Here is a 23,460-nt window from a genome sequence, read left to right as displayed (position 1 = left end):
GAGAGTACTGTCTGCACAGAGAGCAGGTCTTTCTGGGTCCATAAGTGTAAGAAGAAAGCTTATGCAAAAAGAGTGCAAATTGTAGTTCAACCCAGTCCAAATATGTAAATTGTAATACTACAGTACATTTTCCCACAGCTTCATAGCTAATTCTACTGTATTTTAATACTTACTTCTACTACTTTATGTATGTATCAAGTAAGGAGTAAACACCCTGAATTATATGTCAACTCAACTGGGTGTTCTTGTATTAAAATAGAAACATGGGTCCTGGGTCCAGTCCTCAGTCCTTAAGGTCCAGTCTGGTCCAGGAAAATGTAGCATTTCCTGGACCCGGAACTGAACCTGTTCTGGACCTGATTGGACCGGACCTATTGTGACCCGGACCTCAGGTTCAGTCCTAGGGTCGACCCGGGTCCATTAGGTCCAGGACCAAACATCAGCAACTATATTCTGATCTAAACATTTTTGTCAAGAAAATCTGCCTAACTACACTATAAAGACAGGAGTTGTTTATTGATTGTAAACAAAACAACTATAGGTCAGCTCAGTTTAGACTCTTGTGTACCAAACTGGTTCACCCATCTGTCTAAACACTGGATATAAAGGTTAATGGAGGTGCATACACTAACTGTGTTAATACCTTCTCTGTCTTTGAATTTGTGTCTTATCACTTTGATATTATCACAATAATGTTGGCCAATACTAACTTCAGTGACATGTGGATTACATTAACAATTGGATCCTGTACAGCTCCAGATGGTTGTCATCTACAACTTGTCAAATTCATACAGTGTAGAAGGGTGCAGTTTAACGTCCTGCTTTTCCTTTACAGTTACCTTCAGACCACTAGTAATAGTAGTATTATACTCGAATTCAAAGATTGTGGTGTTGTTCATGATGGGACATTTACAATCAACTCTATAACAGATGCAATAGTACAGGACAAAGTAGTTGAAGCAGAACTTAGAGCACTGTATAGTCATGAATTAATGTCTGACTGACTGAACCAGGTCCTTTTTGTACAGATCAAATAGTATCAACATGTAATACTCTGTTTGCACTGTGTCTAATGCTTTCTTTTAATCAGGCAGGAAAGAAACAACCCTTTCGTCGGTCTGGTTAATGTAACACAAGAAATGAAACTCGATTTTGTTAGACACTACATGAATTCATGTTCATCTCGATAGGCAAGAAACAACCATACAATGTGAACTTAGCAAGTCTGGCCATTTTTCGTACCTACAAAACCCTGGAATCGCAAATCTCCTACAAATTATCCATCTATGCAAGCTTTACCAAGCTGGGTTCCCTGACAAATCCAACTCCACCTGTCCATTACTCGACGTCAGGTGCACCCATCCCTTCCCTCTACTCCTCCAGTCACCCCACCAAACTTTGCCTTCCATCAATCCCCCTACCTTTCGGTTCACCTGTATGTTGCGTGCCCTACCCTCACCACTCGGATCCTCGACCTCCTCGTCCCGTCCAGCAGTGAGCATTGGTGAGGCGTTAGAAGTACGCATGAAGAAGGGACCTTCAAAAGATGGTTGAACTGCAGCACGAGCTCGGTTGTTTGATGTCTTCATGTCGAGTGTGAGCGCCGTGGAATGAGGGTGTGAGTTGACGTGAGTTTGGGAGAGTGCATTGGAGGTGATGGATTGTACTGCGAAGGAGCTCAGGTAGGGTTGGCCGTTTAGATTAAGGTTACTGTCGATGTGTCTGCATGGAAGAAAGTCAGCAAGTCTTTCGTATATACATGGCGAAACGATGCAAATAAAACGCACCCGTTACTTGTTCTGAGAAGAAGAGAAGTAGCATGCGAGTCGTCGATACTATGCATGTCGACATCCGCCGTGATCCTTGCGTTTGAAGTGATGAGCTCAAGACTCTTCGTAACATTATATTTTCCTGTAATGGCGCCGTTCGATGACTTCAGTACGCCTTTATGCGCTTCGAAAGTCTGAAATAATGGCATTAGCGGCTTATTCCATTATACGAACGAGAATAAGATCATACCGTAGCAGTAATATGTGAGTTAGACGTTGTCAGATGAGCGTTTTCGAATTGCACCATGCCCTGCAGATCCCCAACATACAGCGAGAAGTTCTCGTAGCTGGTCTGCAAATCCGCATACACGCGTGGCGGAAGGTGTACGACGACATCAAATTGCAACCTATCCCGCATTGACCCACCACGCCACCTACGCGGGGTGAAAATGCCAACGCCATAGTAATTGCTACTTCCGTGTCGCTGAAGAGAGCATACAGATGCGCGGTCAAGTGCGCCCGTGGACCAGTATGATGCAGTGACGTCGACTTTTACGCTGTCACTGGATTGGTCTGAGGAGAGTTCGAAGCGGACGGAGCCTGAGGCAAGTGAACCGCGCGAGAGGAAATACAGATGGTCTGCATCCACAGGAAGTAGGAAGGATTTCCTTGACTGGTACGGGGGTCGCGGAAAAGAGGTAGACATTTTATGCTCTCCGTTTACACTTCCCGATACCGGCCAGTCTGGACCACCTGCACAAGTAATGATTTCGCCTTTCTTGAACTCGGGATAGTCCTTTGCGATGCCCTAAAAATTGAGTGGTCAGGTTTTGTTAGCAACGGCAAGTACAATGGAGATCTACAGTCTCAACTCAATAATAAAGAAATGTGAAGAGGGAAAGGGCAGAGGGGTAGTATATAGACTGCATAATTAAAAATAAAATGATTCAACAGTGGCAATATGCGAATGTGACATCATTCGCGATCTCAATGAAGTAGACAATACTGTCAAGTATATTGAGTCACATAATCACACTCACCCCATGCTTATGATCTCTATGAACGAGCGCAAGCCTGACAATGCCGTGCACAAACATGCTCAAGAAGAACCAAGAGACAAGCGCAACAGCGAATGCCCGCCAAAACCGCCGTCTAGCAGGCTCGGCTCCCAACCTGAACGTACCTTGGCATGCATCGTAGTTAGGCGGAGGCGATGACGATGGATGCGGAGCCATAGTATCAGCATTAATATCCGCTCGCGAAGAAACAGGAGCGTAATTGCTCTTCGAACTGGCAGCGACAGTCATGTTGCTATTGCTGTCCTTGACTATCATCCTCTCAGGTTATCGAGGCAGTCTAAATAGCTCCGCACTACGTTCTGCGGCTGCGCTCGGATACGATGATAATGGTAAGAAGGAAAGGGCGGTAAAGGGGATATTTACCCGCGCGGGGCAAGTAAATAGCGCTCAGACTTGCAGAAGATCAGCACATGGAGTCGCGCAGTCGTCGTGAGTATCACTGCGCACCGCAGCGACCGCAGTGCCGTGTGTTCACCGAACTGTATTGTTACTGTAGAGCCTTCCGGGTTCCATCACGTTCGAGCTTGTTGTGAGACAATTAATTAGAAGTTCGGTTATCGAGGTAGCTTTGGAATCCCAGTATAGTCACGTGCATGCGATATTTATTAAGCACAATCGCCCTAAAATGGCATGTCAATTCTAAGAGCACGTGCCGATTCAAGACTGAATATTCCGCGCCGGTTCTCCCGAACACAGGCTCAAATGACTGCATCTGGTGTCTCGTTCCACGCGAACTCATTGAAGCTTGCTATTTCTCTATCGATCACTATGGACTCTTACCTTGTCCCAATCTCTCACGTACGACGACCAGAAGTGTGTGCTAATCACTAAGTCGAGTCCTCATTATAACTAGCCAGCTTAAAACTCTTCGTTCTCAGCCATCATGACGTCTACTTTGGACATCGATAAAGTTCGATCGAGCTTTCCTTCTCTCAAAGACGGCTATATCTTTGCAGACAATGCCGGTGGTTCTCAATGTCTTGAGTCCGTTGCCGCTCGCATCTCAGACTACCTCTTGAATACGAATGTTCAGCTTGGTTAGTTAAACGATTTCTGTTTCCACCCGGCAGTATTCATTTTCATGAATAATACGCTAAGGTGCTAGCTATGACATCTCTGTAAGGAGCACGAACCGCGTTGCGGACGGTGCAGCTGCAACAGCAGAACTCATCAACGCCGCTTCTCCGGATGAAATAACTTTTGCATCTAGCTCGACTCAAGCTGGTGAAAATCTCGCTCGAGCGTTGGATAAGGATGTATTTGATGACGAAGAGATCATAGTTACTGGTGAACATGAAGGTACATGAGATATTTTCATATAATGTGCTCTAGCTTTGACGAAATTTTATTAGCCAATTCCGGCCCATGGAAGAAACTAGCTGCCCGTCGAGGACTCGTTCTCAAGAATTGGCCACACACAGTCTCTCCTCTGACACCGAATAATCCTTACGGAGTCGAGCTTGCTATAGATACTCTACTTCCGCTCATTACAAGTAAGACTCGTCTCATCGCATTCACTGCGTGCTCGAATATCCTCGGCACGATCGTCGATGTCGAGAACGTTGTGAAGGCAATCCGAGCTGAGGCTGAGAAACACGGCGCGCGGAAGGTAGAAGTATGCATTGATTGTGTTGCATACGCGCCGCACAGGAGGATCGACGTGAAGAAGTGGGATATTGATTACTGTTTCTTTTCGTATTACAAAGTATGCAAGCTTTCTCTCCACTTCTCCTGTGTAAACTAACAAATATCACAAGGTGTATGGACCTCATATTTGTGCACTCTATGCACGTCAAGATGCAACTTCCAATTCTTGCAGCGCACTGACGCACCACTTTCTACGTGTCGACAACACCGCCTACAAACTCAGCCCAGGTGGTGCCGGTTACGAGCTTACTTACGCAGTCTCCGCCGTACTACCTTACTTCCAGTCACTATCTCCTTCTGGTGACGTCGACGACGCATTCGCGCGAATTGCAGCCCATGAACAAGAGTTGCTAATGCCTCTTCTCGGTTATTTGACCAGTGAGGACGCGAGGAAGAAGGGAGTTCTGATTGTTGGAAGCGAGAAAGTGGACGAATGGCGTGCACCAACAGTTAGTTTTGTCGTCGTAGGTGAACGCCGACCCGTTCGAAGCGCAGATATCGTCGCACACTTTGATCGCAAGGGAAAGGTTAGTACACGCTGTTATTTTGACATCATTCATGTACGGTTTGCTCATTGTATATTGTCGTTCAGATGGGCATTCGTTATGGCCACTTTTACTCATACTCTCTTGTTGAGAACCTTCGTCCTGTGATTGACATAAATGATGCCGTTGTGCGCATCTCGTTGGTGCATTATAATACGGTTGAAGAAGTCGCGACCCTTATTTCGGTCTTGAAAGAAGCACTTGATTCTCTTGTATAGTCACAACCAGAGTTGTCGGATAGATAATAAGAAAAACTGAAGCATTGATGATAAGTTTCGTGTATGTGAGCATACGTTGATTCTGTAGCGTACGCATTGCATAGCAGGCGTTATATTGGCTATTGTCCCTTGTATTACTAGGTTTTCAAAGCTTTCTTTACCACATATCAACACGTCCTGCCCTCGAGTCCATATCTCAATGTTTCAATGTTGCACCGCCCTGAATAAACAGCAGTATACTATACAGGGAAAGAAGTACCCAAGTACACTCTCCAAGCGATTAACTTGCTAAATAAATAAGCTCGGTCAAGCGTATTCTCCATGACAAGATGAAGTGTTACCAAAAATTGATACGAGGTCTGTAATAAATTCTTTCCTTGGAACGGAAGAATCTTCCTTCTTCTCCTTTCATCGTCTTTAAGGATGTATTAAGAATTCGAGTTCCAACGTTTTATTAATGGAATACATTCCAGTAGTATGACCTTAACTCAAGAAAGTAGAATGGAAAATAGCGTATGCCGAAGAAAGCAACAGAAGACTTCACACAATTTTGACACGTCGAGGTTCAAGGGGTTTGGTGAGTGAATAAACGCTCCTACAAGCCCCGTTTAGCCAAGCATCTGACTTTATGTCTTCTTCATTCTCCCTATCTCGTTCTGCAACAGCATGTCTCCACATCACATAGCTTTGAGCAAAGCGACAAAGTAAGCTATCCGATATATGGAGTCTTCTTGCAACGTCCTTGAGATTCGCTCCCTGCATTCCGACAAAGTCAAACTATCAGGGAAATTTGTGCCGTATATATGGAACGTTTTCTCACCCCACGTTTGTGGTAGCACACCAGCCGGAACACTCGAGCAGTCAGTAAAGCCTCAAACCGAGTAGAACGTCTGACCCAGCTCTGTAAGTCTGCGAAGATCTCTCGTATAGACGGTTGTAAACCAACTACAATCGCCACGCGAACCAAGTAGTCCTGGATGCCCTCGTTTGCTCCTTTCTCTGGTAGTTCGTTGGGGAGTTCCGCCATGAGCTGTGTATACTGAAAGCCACCACGATGTCCAGGAGCCAAGGGCGGATTGCGTATTTGCTTTTTTATCTCAGGCGCTTGCGCCTCCAACTGGCTACGCCCCGCATCTGGAGGACCTGGTCCACGGCGTGCTTCATCTCGCATGGGCGCCGCATGCAATGCCATCCCGGGCAAATGGCGAGGCTGTGTAATTGAATATAATAATCAGCTTTAGTTTGCTTTACCTTCATTCATCGTAATACAGACATACCGGTTCGCCGATAAACTTCAAAAAAATTCCAGAGTCTACGCTTTGAAGTATAACATAATCACCTCCCAAAGCGAGGTCACCACCACCAATAATAGCCAGAGTACGAGGTTGTCCCTGCCACTCTGGATAAGGAAAGACAAGCACCTTACGTCCTCGAATGCGATTGCCAAATTCGCTAGTCTGGAGTGCATGAATGATCGATTTCGTCGATACTAGTAGAGTCTCGTAGCCATTTCCGATGCTTCTCGCTTTCACAATTACCTTGTCGCGTGACCGTGCCACTGGCGCTTCCCCGTCTTCGTCAATGAACAGGCGAGTATAGTGGCGTGAAAGGCCAATTTTCTTGCCTATGGCATGAGAACCTGCTGTCGCATCATCATTTCTTATTAAATCAAGACAATGTAACAGCATAATCTCAGTGAAATACAAAAACGTGGAAAGAGTAAGAACGCACGGAATAAGCGTAGCCTGCGAACCTTCCTCCTTTACGACTCTGGTACGATTCAGTTAACGAACTCACCACTGCAAGATAGATGATTAATCTCACGTACTCGTCCAGTGGTTGAGGTTGACGCGCTTGCATACTTGTGTGTGGCACAAAGTCGATGTCAAGGTGGCATTTCGCATGAATAACACTGAAAAGGGCATTCTGATTCGGACTGCGCCGCTTTCAGCAAAAATGCAGAGAATAATAATCCGCTCAAGGAGAGGCTTTGTCCTTGTGATATCATAACGTTATTTCTTCATTTCTTCATTTCTTCAATCCAAGTTACATTGATACACAGTTTGGGCGACATTCCGCCAGTTCTCCCTGTTAACTGCAAAGACCTCCGCGAACTCGACTTCGATGTGATGTAGCCTCTTTCCGACTATGACGAGACTGTGCAAAGGCTCTCCGTATATGCTGCTGGCTTGAGCAGCGAGCTCTGCAAGTGTGCCGCATACGATTCGTTGTTCGCCATCTGTCTGTGCTCCCACGCGTGACATCGCAATGGCAAGCGTCGAATCTCCTGCTAGCACTCCTTCATTTCTAGTGCTCTCAACCTCTAGTAACTGAGAAACTGCAGTCGGGATAGACATGTATCGTGGAGGTTCGTATATTTTGCGCCGTCTGTCGACAATGATGGTGAATGAGAGAAAACCGAGAAAACGAAGTATAAACTGACTTGATAAGGTTTTCCTCCGTCTGCTCTTTGACCTTGATATCTAGAAGTACAAGTGTGTGCATCCCAAGGTTCGCGTTTTCTTTGATTCGGTCGTAAAAACTATCGGGCTTCCATGTCTCCGTGAAGAACACGAGTGATACAGCTTGTCCGAAGTTGTATAATTGTAGACCGCAAGCACCGATGGCGTTCATGATAGAAGCGTTGTGAATGACTCGGGAAGGGATGTTGAGTGCTCGTGCACGAAGCAGCATGTCGCTGTGCGTTGTTGCGCTATGATGCGAACCATGAATGAACAAGCTTAAAACACGGAAAATATTCAGTTAGTACGCACCCGAATGGATCACCAACGACCAATAGCGAGACATCCTCCTTGTCGGCGTCACGTAGGATTTCGTCGCTCTGCAGTTCCACCATCTCCCTGTCTGCGACGATTACTGGTCGACCATAGAACTCTTCCTTGCACAGTATGGTCAGTAAAGACCAAATCCGGTACGAGACAACTCCGAACTTACCAGCCTCTCCTTCGGTACCATCAAAATGCTGGTATATGCTTCAAGATATACTCGTGAAGATTTCTTGACTATCTGAATGAAATTCCTGTCTGGATAAGCCGTGTTGGACGAAATCGATTTTGTTAAATTTGTCTACCAACCTCCAACCCGCGAACTGTTATGTCTTTTTCATCGTACAATCCAAGCCCAATCACACAGAACATTGCAACGGTATATTCAAGAGAAGGGGAGGCGAAAAGGTCCGAGTGAGAATGAGAATGGTAAGAAGTAAAGTGCTGATCGCTGATACGAAAAAAAAGAGCAGACGAGTCATAAACAGCCGCTGCTCACACACTCTCTGCCAGCTCACAGTTCACCTTCTCTCTTCCCTGTGAGCCACAATGGCATCAATCTACATCGATGAAGCGACTGGCAGCGATGAGTCCGGCAGTGGCACGCAGAACGCCCCATACAAGACCCTCGCGTATGCGCTCTTCAAGCATGACTCGCCTGACGTGCAGCTACAAATTCGCAAGGATAGCGAAACACCTTACGATAAGCCAACAGATTCCTCGTTGAAGAAGGCAAAGAAAAACGCGGATGGTCTGCGCAAGAAAGCTGCGAAAGCGGCAGAGATCGCAGAGCGCGAGGCGAGGGAACGTGCAGAGGCAGATAAACGCCTTGAAGAAAGCAAGAAGATCGTGCTCGTCGAGGATGCGTCACTTCCTAAGGCTATCAAGGTGTGTCCTATTCGTCGAGCAGAGCCCTCATTGTTACTAATCGAACTTCTGAATAAAGGCCAAAATAAACAAATTACCGCCTCTGCGCTCAAAACGCGTTCGGGTTGCGGGTTGGATACATCGTCTGCGCCAACAGAAGGGCATCATCTTCATCGTACTGCGCGATGGGACGGGATACCTACAAGCCGTGCTTTCCGGACAAACGGTATGTAGCTCCGCCACGATTGCATCGTTCGCTTATCTGATGCATATATGCATGTATGCGCATAGAGTCAAACATACGAGGCTCTCACACTAACTCTGGAGTCAAGTGTCGAGCTTACTGGTACGCTGCAAGAACTCCCGGAAGGCAAGACTGCCCCTGGAGGCCACGAACTCGTCGTCGACTATTGGAAAGTCATTGGTGCAGCGCCAAGTGGCGACGAAGCATTTGCCAACCGGTTCAACGAGGTATAATCTCAAAGCTACTATTATTTAGATATCATCGGCTCACAGTGCGTTGTAGAAATCAGATCCTTCTATTCTCGCTGAGCTACGCCACTTCGTTATCCGTGGCGAAACCGCGTCAAGCGTGTTACGCCTGCGTTCACATCTTTTAAGCGCATTTCGCGCTTCCCTGATAGAAGAAAACCTTCTTGAAGTGACTCCACCATGTCTTGTACAGACCTCTGTTGAAGGAGGCGCGACGCTGTTCGCACTCAACTATTATGGACAGACCGCGTATTTGACTCAGAGTTCACAACTATACCTTGAGACTTGTTTACCCTCGATTGGTGACGTCTTCTGTGTGCAAGAGAGTTTCAGGGCGGAGAACAGGTTGGCTTTTGTTTATCTGTGAGGATTGATAAACTTACTTATATGCGTTTCTTCAGCCATACCCGACGTCATCTGAGCGAATATACACATTTAGAAGGTGAACTTGCGTTCATAAACTTTGATGACCTTATGACACACATAGAGGCCATTGTAAGTCACCGTCCACAAAAGTACGTTTCTCTGAAGGGATCAAAACTAATATATCTTTTATTTTCTCAGATCTGCTCAACCGTCGACAAACTCCTCGCCGACCCCGAATCCGCCTCACTCATCAAACAACTCAACCCATCTTTCAAACCTCCCTCCCGTCCCTTCAAGCGCCTCGCATACACCGACGCAATCGCTTGGCTCAACGAGCACGGGATCCAGCACGAAAAGGAGGACGCAGAGGGTAACGTCATCCGCGACGCAGAAGGCAAACCAGTCATGGTTGATCACGCTGTGGGCGACGACATCGCCGAAGCGGCTGAACGTCGAATGACGGACATCCTCGGTGTACCTGTGTTCTTGTATGGTTTCCCAGCGGAATTGAAGGCGTTTTATATGAAGAAGATACCTGGGACTGGAGAGAGTGGGAAGGTATTTACGGAGAGTTGTGATTTACTTATGCCTGGTGTTGGCGAGATCGTTGGTAAGAGCATCCGTCTCTGTCTCGAACGCTTCCGACGTTTTCTTGATTTCGTATACTTAGGTGGCTCGATGAGGATTGCCGATCATGATGAGCTCATGGCAGCGTACAAGCGCGAAGGCATCGACCCAACTTCGTACTACTGGTTCACCGACCAACGGAAGTACGGAACATGCGAGCACGGAGGATACGGACTTGGCGTTGAAGTAAACTTCCACCTTTTTTCGCTTCATAAATCCACTCCGTTTATCGTATTTTTTTTTGTCTCACAGCGCTTCCTTGCTTGGCTGGCTGATAGATACACTGTGCGGTAAGAATTCCTCACTTCGTTTTCCCTTCTGTTCTTGTGCTTATTCAGATATCGTTTTATTTTCTGTAGTGATTGCTCGCTATACCCAAGATGGCCTGGTCGTGCGACGCCTTAGAGGATCCGAGTTGAGATCATTTAGAGTCAAATCATCTTAGATTGCGTGACGCCAACTTTGTATGCATTGAAGGCCTTGTATTACTGTTTGTCGCCAATAGATGTGTTTTTCTCCGAAATGATAACTTCAACTACCTCTTACAGGTGACTACTATCAAATTATCTCAATTTCTCATATTCTATAAATGAAGGCGCATGTCCTACATGAGGGCCAGGCCTGCCTATTACCACTGCAGCGTGTTTCTCTCAGCCTCATACAACAGCTACAGTCGCTGCTATTTGTCTTTCTCAAAACTTGCCAAGTAACTGTAGGTAAGGTTAGGTTAGGGACAAAAGTCCAAAGACAGCAAGTGTTGGGACTGAGAAGTAGTATTGATTAATAAGCTGTCCTGTTCAAGTAAGGTACACGAAAGTTAAACTCGACAAGCAGTGTGACGCACATGATCAAACCCTAACTTCCTTTCCTGGCTCACAGACTGGCAACGAAACTCGTCCCACTACAAAGCAAAAATCAATAATGTAAGACCACAGAAATGTAGCAGATACAATCCTCTACATTTCTGTGGAACGGATTTTCAAAATTACGAAAAATGGAAAAGTTATAACAATCTCAACTTTTTCAATAATTAACAGCTTATTTTCTATTTTACTTTCATTTGGTGAAGTAAAGAAAAAATTGAATTTTTCTCGAGTAGATTTTGGCCACTGACAAATAATATAACATGACTAATTATACTAAATATAGTATATTACAAATAAAATTACTAATCAAGTATTTATAATGCAAATAGGACGTGTTAGTGCTCAAAGCCTACTACTGAAATTTAGCTTCACAACTTGAATAGAGCACAAATTAAATAAAAATATCTTTAATTTAAATCTTATAAGCTCAAATCCTCTGAATATATGTAATCTCTGTCACTTCTGAGCTTTTGTCCACAAGGGGCTTCTGGTGATGTTGGTGAAGCTCACGATTTTGGCCGCAGGGTCCTTCCATATCGGGTAAGCGAGGGTTGTGACTGTGACGTGACATGGCTTGTCGAATTTAACTTTCGTGTACCTTAAGTACAATCGTTATTCTGGTTTAGTATAGCACCCAAGGCGGTACACATGCTAAGCAAGGACGGTTGTGGCTCGCGAGATGCACTATCTCTTCTTTAAAGTTCTTTTTAAGTCCCTGTGCTGCTTAGTTGGCTTCTTACGTTCGATCCCTCTTCCACCCTTCCACACATATTTGTATGTCCTGCCTCAGGAACACAAGGCTCATCATCAACTCGCTAGCAGTTCCAATCTCTCAGTCTCAGTCTCAGTCTCAGTCTCAGTCTCAGTCTCAGTCTCTGCGCCGTCCTCTCTATTTTCTGTGTTCGTCACACTTCTCCTCCCCAAGTTCCAACTCCACTCGGACCCATTGGCATCCGCCATGTCGCACTTTCTCAAGCATGCAACACTCTTCCAGCGACCTCTTTAACTATACGTCAGGACGATGGCTGTAAGTCTTATACATGTTGTTCTATCGTGCATTTGTCTAATTGTAAACTTACACATTCAGTGTCAACGATGCTCTTCGCCACGCAGAGCGGAGGCTCATTTTCGATGTTGAGGGGCTATGTCAACTTGCAGCGCAGTCCGTTGGTCGAAGTCCTGCTGATGTCATCAACTTTTCAAAGCTCGCCGAGGGGGGATTCAACCGTACCTTCCTCATTACTTTGCGCGACGGTTTCCAAATGGTCGCCCGTATTCCGTACCCGGTTACGGTCCCCAAGTATTACGCTGTCGCCAGCGAAGTTGCCACTATGGACTTCCTCCGTTCTTCTGGACTGCCTGTTCCCCAGGTATACGGATACTCACCTACATCAGAAAACGCAGCAAAGACCGAGTACATAATTATGGAATGGATGAAAGGTACGAAACTCAGCGACGTATGGCTTGAGCTGGGAGACTCGGATATCGTCTCAATCTTGCACCAGCTTGCTCAACTTGAATCTCAAATGATGTCGATTTCTTTTCCGGCTAGCGGAAGCCTCTACTACTCCCACGACCTGGAGAAGGTGTCTGGGAGGGCAACCATTCCGCTCAAGGACGAGCGCTTCTGTGTTGGTCCAGATACCAGACTGACTCTGTGGTACGGCAGGAGATCACAGCTCAACGTAGACCGGGGACCCTGTACGCTGCTCTCAGTCCTTTTTTTTATTTATTACTCTCTTGAACTGACTGATAACTATAGACAAAAGCGCTGAGGCAGTGCTTGTAGGAGCAGCGCACAAGGAACTGGCGTATTTGGAGCAGTTCGGCCAACCGCTACTGCCGTTCCAGCGCTTAAGGAGGGAGGGCTACGGGTACAAGGAGCAGTCGCCGTCAGACCATATCGCGAATCTCAACCACTATCTCCTCATCGTGTTGTCACTCATTCCCAAGAATCCAACCCTCCGTGGTTTCCACATTCGCCATCCCGACCTCCAGCAGAGCAATATCTTTGTCTCGAAGTCGCCAGAGTCTGGCTGGCAAGTAGTCGGCCTTCTCGACTGGCAACACACCTCAATCCTACCCCTATTTCTCCTCGCCGGTATTCCAGATCGGCTGCAGAACGCCGAAGACCAGACCTCGCAGCCTCTCATGCCACCTTCGCTACCAGAGAATTTGGGCGAGTTGAACGAATCTGAGCAAATTCAAGCGAAGGAATTCTACCGTCGCCGTCTCGTCCACTACCAGTATGTCAAGAACACGGCAGAGTGCAACGAGCTCCACTATGCAGCGTTGACAGACCCTGCAGGCATGTCCCTCCGCCGCCTCTTCTACCTCGCAGGTGACCCGTGGGAGGGTGAGACCCTTGCACTGAAGGTTGCACTGATAGAAGCAACAGAGGAGGTGTACCATGTCCAGTCGTGTTCGACGCTGAGGATGTATGTGAGACAATGAAGCTGGACGCAGTGCAGAGAGAATCAGACAAGACTTTTCAGTTGTTGCAGGCCATGGTCGGCTTCGAGTCGGAGGGCTGGGTGTTTACTACACATTACGACGAGGCCATGGCGCGCAGCAAGCAGCTGAAGGAGAATGCGTTGGCGGTGGCCGCATCAGTAGAAGAACAGGATGAGATTATGACACACTGGTTCTTGGACAATATTGATGAAACAAATTACATGTAATTAATTAAGCTAGATATTCTGTAGTGTTGTCATCTTATCTTACAATATTGTATTTATCAATGAAATCAAAAAAGCATTGTTAGCAGAACCTTACTGAGCCCTAAATAATTTTATCATTTTATAATTAGCCAGTGTATTCTTCAAATCATATCTGTGGGAAAATTCTTACAAAGGAATCAGTCAATACTGCCATCCTTTAGCTTCTTGTTAAGTATATTCACTTCTGATTGCATACATTTTGTACTCATTTATACTAGTTGTAGTGTTCTAACATTGTTCAAAGCCTTTAATAGACAGTATAATATAAGCCAGAATAAAAGTACATGATATATATGACTTTTGTCTTTACTTAATTACTTCTTAACACAGAAACTGTTTAAAGAAAACAAGACACAGTACACTATAAAAGTATATAGCAACTCTGATAGTTAAGAATGAGCAAGGTTATCATAATCCTTACAGGACTTTCAGATAAAGCTGTATGATTCTGTAGCATTCTATGTACTTATACTCTGTCTGGGGATAGAATCTGCACATGTAATTTGTATTCTAACTTACTCCATAGAAATTAATAAGTTTCCTTTGTTAGTTTCCACTATGACCGAGTGGTTAAGGTGTCAGATTTGAATTATTATGTCATTTATCTGATGCACTTTGTGCGCGTAGGTTCAAATCCTGCTGGTGGAGTTGTTTTGGTTCCTTGTTTGCCCTTTTGATTTGTTTTATATGCAAATATTTTACAGAAATGAATTAGCCCCATTGACTCTTAGCTTGCCTAATGTGTATTTGTGGATATTAAATAAGAATCCTCACTTATTTTTGAAGCTTCATTCGGAAAGTTCAGTGAAATGTCGGAGGATTGAATTGAATCGACTATAATACAACAAGTAGGTGTGCAATGCATAACACGTAAGAAAACGGAATTACATCGTTAAAGACTATTGACCGAAGAAAAACTGGAAAACATCTGAAGACGTCTTTAACCGCAAACAACATCCCCTCGAGTCATGAATCATTCAAAGCCTCAAAATCGCCGGAAGTATGCTCGTCTCAACATCCACATGCCCACCTCCTCGCTCCATTCGCCCGCGCTTATCAACCCACGTCACTTCTCCAGCCAGACGATAATGCTCTTCCTTCGTCACCTCCACTTCTCTCCACCTCCCTGCACGCGCTGGGTCTTCATCGGATGGTATAGGGGATACCTCTAGTGAGGGACGTAGTACGCTGGTTGCTACGTTGAACGTCCCGGAAAATTGCGGCGGTAGGTGTACTTCCGCGGTCGCACTGGACGAACGTGCCGAGAGGGAAAGGAAAGAAGAAATTGGCTGAGAATGTAGGTTGAGGATAAGTGGTGCATATGAGGTTGCACTGTCGATCGTGAAGTTCCCTCCAATGGAATCAGCGACCGACGACGATGTGGTCAAAGAAGTGGCGTTAACGTTCGTTTTAATAGCCGCGTTTGAGGTGTGCATGGTGAGCTTCGTTGCAGATTTTGTCGTAGCATTGGCATTGGTACCCGGATTAAGCATATTTATGTCGACATTGATTGGACCGTTCTTCGTCAGGAGCTCAAGAGAAGATGAGGTGGTATAGGTGCCCTTGATGGCGGCTTGAGACGTCTCTAACCGGGCTCTGTGCGCCGTCAAAGACTATAATCCAATATTTTTGCACCGGTGAAAAAATGATCAAGGGGTTCAGTAAGTCCGACCATGCAAAGACATCTCGAGAAAATTCGTACAAACCTCAGCGTCGATATTTTTATAATCGGTTTTCAAGTTAATGTCATCAAACTCCACAAGCCCATTCAGATTAGTTGTGCCGATACCGAATAGCATGAAATTCGCCGTCAGTCGTGAAATATGCAACGGTCTCTCTTCTCGTGGTGGTACCGGAAATCGGACATGTACACTGTATCGGAGAATATTGGCATTTGACGGTAGGTCATCAGCATCATTTGTCCTCTTATCATAGGAATTATATTTAAAATGCTTGTAATATACCGACATAAAACATAAGGACTCGCCGTAATTGCAATCGTGCGGTCCGTTCCCTCCTCGGTAAAGCATATCTTCGAGTGACGCACTGCATCAGGGTTCTGATAAGATACGACAATATCAACTTTGACATTTGATGAACTGGGTTCCTCTTCGAATGCAGCAATGATGAACGATCCGTGAGAATACGTGTCGTTGCCAATGAATGAAAAGTTGGAAGAGACTGAGAGGCTGTATCCGATTTTGACACTGTATGGTGCATCCTGGGAAGAGTCGCCATCACGAGAAGGATACTGACTAGGAAGAGTACATCGCGGGGTTCGTATGCGCCAGTCTGAGTCTTTCCCATCTGACTTGTCAGAACCAGGCTTCCTGTTTTCGTCGCCAGTTTGTTTATGATTTGAGTTCTTATTCTAGGTGAACATCTCTAATTTAGTATGACGGTACAAAATGTGAGTAAAAACCAAGGAAAACATACGCGGTGTAAATCTACGTTAACAGTGAAACTCCGAATGAGGATCGAGACCAAAATCCAAATGCAGATCGCCATTACGAACGCCCTAAGGAATCTCTTCCTCGCATTCTCTCCGCGTATGAGTCGTGATCGGGGATGGGCGGGAACATCTTGCGGGTATTGTAATGGTGCATCATAGACCGTGGAAGAGTAAGCCGGCGGAGGTGCGGAACCGGAAACGAGCTGCGAGTCCTCAGATAATCCGTCTGTCGTCGCGTTTCGAGTGTGCGGTTGCGGCTGAGCACCCTTGACATCCGGTCTGTCTTCATCAAGCACGATCATGGAGGGCGACAGATCCAGACAAGTGGAAGAGGCGGACTGTGCATATATGAGAGCGCGGGCGCGTTATCAGAGAGCACATGGCTTTCCGCAGTAAATCAAGGCATTTGCCTCCGCGTTCTTCGCCGGTCTGATTAGCGCTACGTCTATACGTTATGAGGAACTTCTTCTTTGAGACGCTGCTAGAAAAAAATAAGGCGGTCGGACTTATTGTAATTTGTAGTTCATGAAAGATGAGGATCTGGAAAACTGGAGAGACGATCTGAGGTGAACTCGGGACATTCCGAAATTATTTTTGTTGCACGACAAATTTAGGAAACGGATTTTCTTTTTTTTCTTGTTTTATACATTCATCGTCAATCTTTGAATCCATCTCCCTAATTAATTACACAAGGGCCACGTATCATAGAAATAGAACAAACGAGAAGATGTGACAAAGAATAACTTCTTAAAGTCTCTAAAAGTAGCTAACAATGACGGTACCGCTTCTGCAGGGTACATGTAGTAAGTTTAAATTTAAAGCGAATGCAACGGATGACCCTAGGTCTCTAGTTCCGAAGGGCGAACAAAGGCCCTAGGCTTAAATACGGGTGAGCGTTGAATCTCATAACGTTCACCATCACCCCTACGTTCACGAAGTGGAGAAGCTTCTGTACTGGGCCTCTCGACGTCATTACTGTAATATTCAAGTCAAGTGCCGAGGGCTCAGGAAGTGCCCGCGCTGTATTTGACCTGGCGTAGGGCTCTCCGGTTTCCTACAAATGTACCACTCCGGACGACCACTTTGACAGTGGTTTCTGACGGTACGGTTCTGTTTATCGGTCTTTGGCAATATGTAAGTTGTGCCTTTGTAATTGTAGCAGCAGGGGGATTGCCGAGCTGGTGACGACCGAAAAGCCTGCTCAAAGTTGTAATTCGAGTCGTGCTCTGCCATTAGGTCGGACTCCTCTTCAGCTTCCAGAGCCTCCCGTTTCTTTGCCCTCGCTTCGTCTCCCATCTTGGTGAGCCTTCGCATGCTCCTCGAGAACGAGCTTCCATCAGTACATCCGGGACTGTGCGTATGGTCGTCGCATTCTTCGTCACCACCATCGTCAAAGCTGCCTTCGTCTTCTACATTCAAGGTAGGGTCTAACAAGAACTCCACTTCTTCCTCTTCGTAGTCATATTCGCTGTCTGGTGGTTCCTCGCTCCGAGTGACTCCGAGTTGGAACTCCATTTCCTCTTCTTTGTAATCGTATTCCTCATCAGGCGAGGGTTGATTCGACTGGGACCAGTCTGGAGCTCTCAGCACGTACGTATACGTTTTCTTATGGCTGCCTTTGTTCCGGTTACCGGAGTGGCTTCGATGATGGCTACCCTTATAATCATTAGCCCCGGAATCCTCTGCGTCTTGCTTCATCCCACTTTCTCGCTGTTTCCCATGTCTACTGCTGGGCACTGGGTATAATTGAAGCTGTGATCGAGTCGGGGCATCTACTTGACTCTCTGGGACACATGTTGTGCTGTCTGCTTTATGCGTCTCTATGGGTTGTTCAAAGGGCGGACTGTCGGGCGAATAAACTGGGCCAGCCAGCTTGCATGCAGGGCTGTCTGGAGCATACGTCGGACTATCCGGCTCACGTCCAGGACTAACCATCTGGTATGGAATACTGACTAAGGCTGCCTGAGCCGCTTGTAAGGAGGTATTCTTCAATGTCCTGGGACCGAAAAAATTGTCATCAGGGTCCATTGGTCCTGCCGATCTGGAAGATTTTCCTGCCTTAACGAGAGGATTCGGTATATCTGCGAGCGTCTGGGCCCGCTGAGACCTAGAAATGCTATCTTCTGTATGTGCCACTCGCTTCAAATACATGACAAACAGTGCTTTCTTGGACTGTGTCACCTTAGTCGGCGATTTCTTCCGCTCTACGGTGAAGCCCTCGCCCTCTGCGTTCATAGAGCAGTCTCCGTCTAAGATGTTTCTTCTCACCTTATCCTCGTCAAAGGACTCCGTATCCTCAGCTGCATCGCTTGAGCAGAGAAGTTGATGAGCGAGTTTCATGATATGATACTCCTCTTCATCCTCACAAGAACCAACTGAAGGACGCCTGCGAGACAATGAAAAGGACACGGTAACCGAAGGCGCGCCGTCTACTGTTTCCTTCGACGTTCGTTGCCGTTTCGATTCTCGTACGGCGTCTTCGGACACCGATGCTTTCCTAGCCTGCGCTGTTTTATTCTTGCTCAAAACTTCTTTCCTATTAACAGCAGTACAATTAAGTTTAATATTCACGAAACAGATTAGAAAATTTGGTAGACTAACGTATATGCAGACAAGATTCCATTGCGTGTATCATTAAGCTCCCGTTTCAACAAAGGCCAGCTAAGTTTAGGAGGCAAATTATAGGCCTATGTTGAGAGATCCATCAGTACACAGCAAAGGACGTGGTCGAGGATTATTGGACTTACATTAGCAAGTTTTTGAGCATCTCGGAGCTCAAGCCCCTCGATAACTTCTTGAGTAGGAATAATTGGAAGACCGGGAGCAAGGGTGCGGAACGCAACCTCAACAAACCTATGTGACAAAAGTGAGTCCCAATAAACAACAGTTTGAACAACTGAAATCCAGATGTAAGGAGAGCACCAACCGTTCCTCAGTATGGTCAGGATAGTTCGCCACTTCGTCAGTGACTTGAGACAAAACCACTTCATCGTTTGCATTTCTTTTCTCGTAGTGGAGCCGGTCTCTTGATCCCTTGCGATTATCACTGTTGTATGCAACATTCTCAACCATTGTTACCGAATAGAAGCTCAAGGTATCAAATCACTTGAGACTTTAGAACGCTCACAAGCGAAGCCTCGGGAAGTAAGGAGAAGGAGGGAGTGGAAAGTGGTAAAAAGAACTTTGAGTGAAGGGGCGGAGGAAAATGAGGAAGCGTCACTGTCCTTCATGATATAACATGGTTTGGTGGTGGTCATGACATGCTCACTCTACTGCTGCGTATTGTGTTTCCTCAGTCGTGGGCCTAATGGGACAAAAGTTCTACGTTCCAATGGTGGTGGTAGCCACGCGTGATCCTCTTAGAATACCTGGGCCTACTCCGAGTCGTTAAAACTATCTATGATCTCTTCTTACTCAACACATTCCCCGGCACAGAAACGCGAGTATCTCCATCACGAAAAAGTCGCAACAAATGTAGTTAATAATAGCAAATGTAATTTAATAATGTAGTTATATATCTATTACAATCTAAAATAACAATTATATGTGGCACATAATTAAATTGTAACAATTGTATATAAATGTAATGATTATACAAGAATTGTATTATACTACAAGTGTTTTTTAAAGTAAGTAATGTTAATACCATTATTACTGCAATATTATATGTGAGACTATCACGAGATGATGAGTTTATCACGAGAAAATGACTTCATAATGTCTCAGTTAGAATACATACAATATAAGGACGAGAGACACTGAGCAGTCAATTGTCACCTTGCCCCTTGTTCTTGCATGCCTTCTCTTTTCACAGATTATGAGCCTTACACTCCCTGCCTGTATTAACTTAGTAATATGGTTCCCCCTCACACTGACACACACTGCAAACCAGCCAACATACCCAAATACTTTGGTCAAAACATTACCATGCTTAAGACTGAAGCAAACTACAAGATGTGGCACTACCACATTGTTTCTAGTGTTGCAGCTATGTGCTTTGAACACTTATTAAAGGATGAACCACAGAACAAAGCTGAGAGGGAGATAGTTAAGGCTATTCATGTATGTATAGTTAATAACATTACTGATACTATATTAGCAAACTATATGCATTTCAATACATCTATCCCTCAGCTGATGAAGGTGCTTGAAGAATGCTTCAACCCTTAAACAGTATGTAAAAAGGTTATTAACAAATCAGCACTGTTTATCTGTAGAGATCATGTTAAACATTTTGGACATACATTAGACAGACTTGAGGAAGCATATACAACCCTGTCTGCCAACAGTGATCCACCAAGAGACTCTACATACAAAGTAGCAATATTGCTTACTACCCCTGAACAATATACACACATAGTAAATACAATTATACAATCTACTGATACCCAAAACAAAGGCAAACCAGTCAATAAACATAAGAAAGTTGAACTGAAGTAACTAATTCTTACATTACAGAACACTTACAATAATTACTGTACTAAACAAGCACAAGATTCTAATGATCAGACAAAGAATAATGCACACACTAATACAATGTATAAAGCTAATAAGTAGAGGAAATTCAATCTGCCAAATCTGTTCAATCTGCCAAATCTGTTCAATCCAACAAAAGCAAAATGTTTCAATTGTGGAAAAACAGAACATTTCTCTAAGGAATGCTACAAACCTCCTACTGAAGCTATAAAGCTTGCCTGTGCCAAACATCAAGCTAACATTGTACATAAAACAAACCAAACTGTGGAAAACACAACAAACACATTTATTATTGAAAACCTAAACAAAAACAATGTTGAATTAAAGGAAAACAATGTTGAAATGAACAATAACACCTATGCTCTTATTCCAAGCAACCAGGACAAACAATTCAAACAATATGCTTCCTGGGTATGTACTAATGTATTTACAAATACAATCATAGCTAACAAGAAATCCTATACATAAACAATAGATTTACTCAATTCTGGTACATTAATACATACTACTCCTTATCTATTTTGATTAACAGATGTACACAACATAACTCCTACAATTGTAACTATTGCAAATAGATTAACAATGACTCTTAATCAAGCTGGATCTATACATATCAAAATCCTAAAGAATACACAAGAAAGAAGTATCATAACATTACAAAACATCTATTACTATCTACAAATGAACTTTTCCCTCATAAGTCAAGTACTACTATGTAGGGAAGGCTATTCTTTTATGTTTACAAACAATACTTGTACTATAACATTACTATGTAACAAATATGTCAGACATATACAATTGAGAAATAACTTGTATATTTTGTACAATAATCATTTGTTAAAAACAATGAACAAACTATCTATTTATAATATACATAAATGCCTTGGACATATAAGTTACAATTATATCAAACAATTATTAAAAACACAACCAAGTGTACTATCAACTAAAATAACAAACTACAAAGAAAAGGAATGTATTGAATGTATAAAAGCAAATATCAAATGTACACCAATACTAAAACTATGTTAATCTCCTCTTGCAAATCAATTTAGGAATCTTATTCATATTGATACTATTGGTCCTATCAAACTACACACATATAAGAACATACACTACCTATTAACAATTGTAGACAATTATACTTATTAGTGTATAATGCTTAAATTACAAACAAAATCTGATACATATATATAATATGTATGATGGACAACTAAAATATTTACACAGTACAGAGTTAAAATAAAGCTTTTACAAAGTGATAACAATACTGTATTCCTTAGTGAAGATTTCCAACAATATTTAGATTTACAAGGAACAAAATGAAGATTAACAGTATATTATACTCTACAACAGAACAGAATAGTAGAACAAACTCATAAAACTATATTTAGAGGTGTAAGAGTATATCTAACATCTACTAAATTACCATTTACATTATGGGCCAAAGTAGCAATTCATATTACCTATATTCATAATAGAACACTGTGTACTGTATTAAATTATAATACTCTACATTACAAACGTTACAGAACCTACAGAACAATTGATAATATACATGAATTTAGTCAATATATTATTATTTGCAACAAAAATCCTACAAAAATACAATAGTAAGGTATCATCACTTGTTGGATAGGATTAGACAATGAAAGTAAAGGCTATAAAACTTGACACAATAATAAAATCACTATCAAACAAAATATCCAATTTCTTAAAGGTAAACCTTCTTAAATTGAAGGGGAGAAAATAGACAATACAAACAACAATACAAACAAGTGTTTAATAATTAAAAATAACAAAACAGACAACAGAATAATGAGAACAGACAACAATGATACAGACAACACTAATCCTAATAAAAAAGGAAAAGTAGTAGAACCAATAGACTTAACAGACAACAAAGTTAAATTAATTGAAAAAGAAGTAGAACCTAAACTATGTTGATTAGAACAGAAACAGAAACTAACAGAATGTACTATCAAGCTTGAACAACACATAAAGAATAAACACATAACAAAACACATGTATGTACTTAGTAAAAAGGATGAAGATAATATTGCCATTCATTTAACAGAATTTAATGTTAAAATAAGTGAAATACAATTAGATCCGACTTCATTTTATAAAGCAATCTAATGTCCAGATTGTGATTCATAAATAACAGCTATAAAAGACAAAATAAAACAATTAGAAAATTATAACACATGGGAAATCACAAATCCACACAATAATATTAACATTATCAGAACACAATTTGTCTATAAAATAAAGCAATACACTGACAATAGTATAGAAAAATACAAAGCATGATTAGTAGTTTAAGGAAACTATCAGATTGACAGTCTTAACTATTATACAGACAATTTATTTGCTCCTACTGTTAGACTATCTATAGTATGATTAATATTAGTATGGGTAGCATTGAATAATTATGAAATACATTAGATAGATATAAAATCAGTATATCTATATAGACAATTGACAGAAGACAAAGAAATATATGTTACAGTTGTTTTCATAAATATAGTTGCACATGAAAATCACATG

At 43.4% G+C, this 23,460-nt stretch overlaps 7 protein-coding genes and 1 non-coding gene across 8 annotated transcripts; 4 read left to right on the top strand and 4 right to left on the bottom strand.

Annotated features, from left to right (window-relative positions):
* Window positions 1-1,167: 1,167 nt before the first annotated feature.
* On the bottom strand, window positions 1,168-3,256 carry FOMMEDRAFT_16615 (uncharacterized protein). Its single transcript, XM_007262035.1, has 4 exons — window positions 2,810-3,256; window positions 2,020-2,577; window positions 1,788-1,963; window positions 1,168-1,722 (listed from the first exon to the last, which is right to left on the bottom strand). Exons 1-4 carry the CDS (start codon window positions 3,074-3,076, stop codon window positions 1,296-1,298), a joined length of 1,428 nt encoding a protein of 475 aa, XP_007262097.1. The 5' UTR covers window positions 3,077-3,256; the 3' UTR covers window positions 1,168-1,295.
* A 411-nt stretch (window positions 3,257-3,667) lies between these two features.
* Window positions 3,668-5,297, top strand: FOMMEDRAFT_101578 (PLP-dependent transferase). The gene is made up of 5 exons (XM_007262034.1): window positions 3,668-3,885; window positions 3,947-4,147; window positions 4,201-4,553; window positions 4,606-5,022; window positions 5,088-5,297. The coding sequence occupies exons 1-5, from the start codon at window positions 3,732-3,734 to the stop codon at window positions 5,256-5,258; spliced, it is 1,296 nt and encodes a 431-aa protein (XP_007262096.1). The 5' UTR covers window positions 3,668-3,731; the 3' UTR covers window positions 5,259-5,297.
* Window positions 5,298-7,294: 1,997 nt separating this feature from the next.
* FOMMEDRAFT_131067 (Diphthine synthase) lies at window positions 7,295-8,416 on the bottom strand (the record flags this gene model as incomplete). Its single annotated transcript, XM_007262033.1, has 5 exons — window positions 7,295-7,646; window positions 7,702-7,971; window positions 8,033-8,157; window positions 8,214-8,285; window positions 8,354-8,416. The coding sequence occupies 5 exons, from the start codon at window positions 8,414-8,416 to the stop codon at window positions 7,295-7,297; spliced, it is 882 nt and encodes a 293-aa protein (XP_007262095.1).
* A 177-nt stretch (window positions 8,417-8,593) lies between these two features.
* Window positions 8,594-10,801, top strand: FOMMEDRAFT_131066 (asparaginyl-tRNA synthetase; the record flags this gene model as incomplete). Its single annotated transcript, XM_007262032.1, has 9 exons — window positions 8,594-8,932; window positions 8,991-9,137; window positions 9,203-9,382; window positions 9,438-9,748; window positions 9,805-9,898; window positions 9,968-10,379; window positions 10,440-10,582; window positions 10,649-10,686; window positions 10,756-10,801. 9 exons carry the CDS (start codon window positions 8,594-8,596, stop codon window positions 10,799-10,801), a joined length of 1,710 nt encoding a protein of 569 aa, XP_007262094.1.
* A 1,438-nt stretch (window positions 10,802-12,239) lies between these two features.
* FOMMEDRAFT_138124 (protein kinase subdomain-containing protein PKL/CAK/Fmp29) lies at window positions 12,240-13,943 on the top strand (the record flags this gene model as incomplete). Its single annotated transcript, XM_007262031.1, has 4 exons — window positions 12,240-12,289; window positions 12,350-12,963; window positions 13,025-13,665; window positions 13,710-13,943. The coding sequence occupies 4 exons, from the start codon at window positions 12,240-12,242 to the stop codon at window positions 13,941-13,943; spliced, it is 1,539 nt and encodes a 512-aa protein (XP_007262093.1).
* Window positions 13,944-14,534: 591 nt separating this feature from the next.
* On the top strand, window positions 14,535-14,630 carry FOMMEDRAFT_t5. Its single transcript has one exon. It is a non-coding gene; the product is annotated as a tRNA-Ser (tRNA).
* A 265-nt stretch (window positions 14,631-14,895) lies between these two features.
* On the bottom strand, window positions 14,896-16,915 carry FOMMEDRAFT_16612 (uncharacterized protein). The gene is made up of 4 exons (XM_007262030.1): window positions 16,419-16,915; window positions 15,970-16,353; window positions 15,689-15,907; window positions 14,896-15,595 (listed from the first exon to the last, which is right to left on the bottom strand). The coding sequence occupies exons 1-4, from the start codon at window positions 16,734-16,736 to the stop codon at window positions 14,960-14,962; spliced, it is 1,557 nt and encodes a 518-aa protein (XP_007262092.1). The 5' UTR covers window positions 16,737-16,915; the 3' UTR covers window positions 14,896-14,959.
* Window positions 16,916-17,273: 358 nt separating this feature from the next.
* Window positions 17,274-19,506, bottom strand: FOMMEDRAFT_150832 (uncharacterized protein; the record flags this gene model as incomplete). Its single annotated transcript, XM_007262029.1, has 5 exons — window positions 17,274-17,409; window positions 17,501-18,970; window positions 19,036-19,121; window positions 19,182-19,287; window positions 19,361-19,506. 5 exons carry the CDS (start codon window positions 19,504-19,506, stop codon window positions 17,274-17,276), a joined length of 1,944 nt encoding a protein of 647 aa, XP_007262091.1.
* Window positions 19,507-23,460: the final 3,954 nt, after the last annotated feature.

The sequence above is a fragment of the Fomitiporia mediterranea genome (assembly GCF_000271605.1).
Source record: "Fomitiporia mediterranea MF3/22 unplaced genomic scaffold FOMMEscaffold_1, whole genome shotgun sequence".
NCBI classification, from domain to species: domain Eukaryota; kingdom Fungi; phylum Basidiomycota; class Agaricomycetes; order Hymenochaetales; family Hymenochaetaceae; genus Fomitiporia; species Fomitiporia mediterranea.
Note: the sequence above shows the minus strand (reverse complement) of the source record. Positions and strands in the feature narration are given on the sequence as shown.

Bases quoted from the DNA above. Each gene is read 5' to 3' on its own strand.
- FOMMEDRAFT_16615 (XM_007262035.1), bottom strand. From the start codon at position 3,076: ATGACTGTCGCTGCCAGTTCGAAGAGCAATTACGCTCCTGTTTCTTCG. The intron at 2,578-2,809 runs GTGAGTGTGATT...CTCAATTTTTAG, and splicing joins ATAGAGATCATAAGCATGGG to GGCATCGCAAAGGACTATCC. The intron at 1,723-1,787 runs GTGCGTTTTATT...TCTTCCATGCAG, and splicing joins CTTCTCAGAACAAGTAACGG to ACACATCGACAGTAACCTTA.
- FOMMEDRAFT_101578 (XM_007262034.1), top strand. From the start codon at position 3,732: ATGACGTCTACTTTGGACATCGATAAAGTTCGATCGAGCTTTCCTTCT. The intron at 3,886-3,946 runs GTTAGTTAAACG...TAATACGCTAAG, and splicing joins GAATACGAATGTTCAGCTTG to GTGCTAGCTATGACATCTCT. The intron at 4,148-4,200 runs GTACATGAGATA...AAATTTTATTAG, and splicing joins AGTTACTGGTGAACATGAAG to CCAATTCCGGCCCATGGAAG.
- FOMMEDRAFT_16612 (XM_007262030.1), bottom strand. From the start codon at position 16,736: ATGATCGTGCTTGATGAAGACAGACCGGATGTCAAGGGTGCTCAGCCG. The intron at 16,354-16,418 runs GTATGTTTTCCT...ATGTTCACCTAG, and splicing joins TTAACGTAGATTTACACCGC to AATAAGAACTCAAATCATAA. The intron at 15,908-15,969 runs GCGAGTCCTTAT...TCCTATGATAAG, and splicing joins ACCGCACGATTGCAATTACG to AGGACAAATGATGCTGATGA.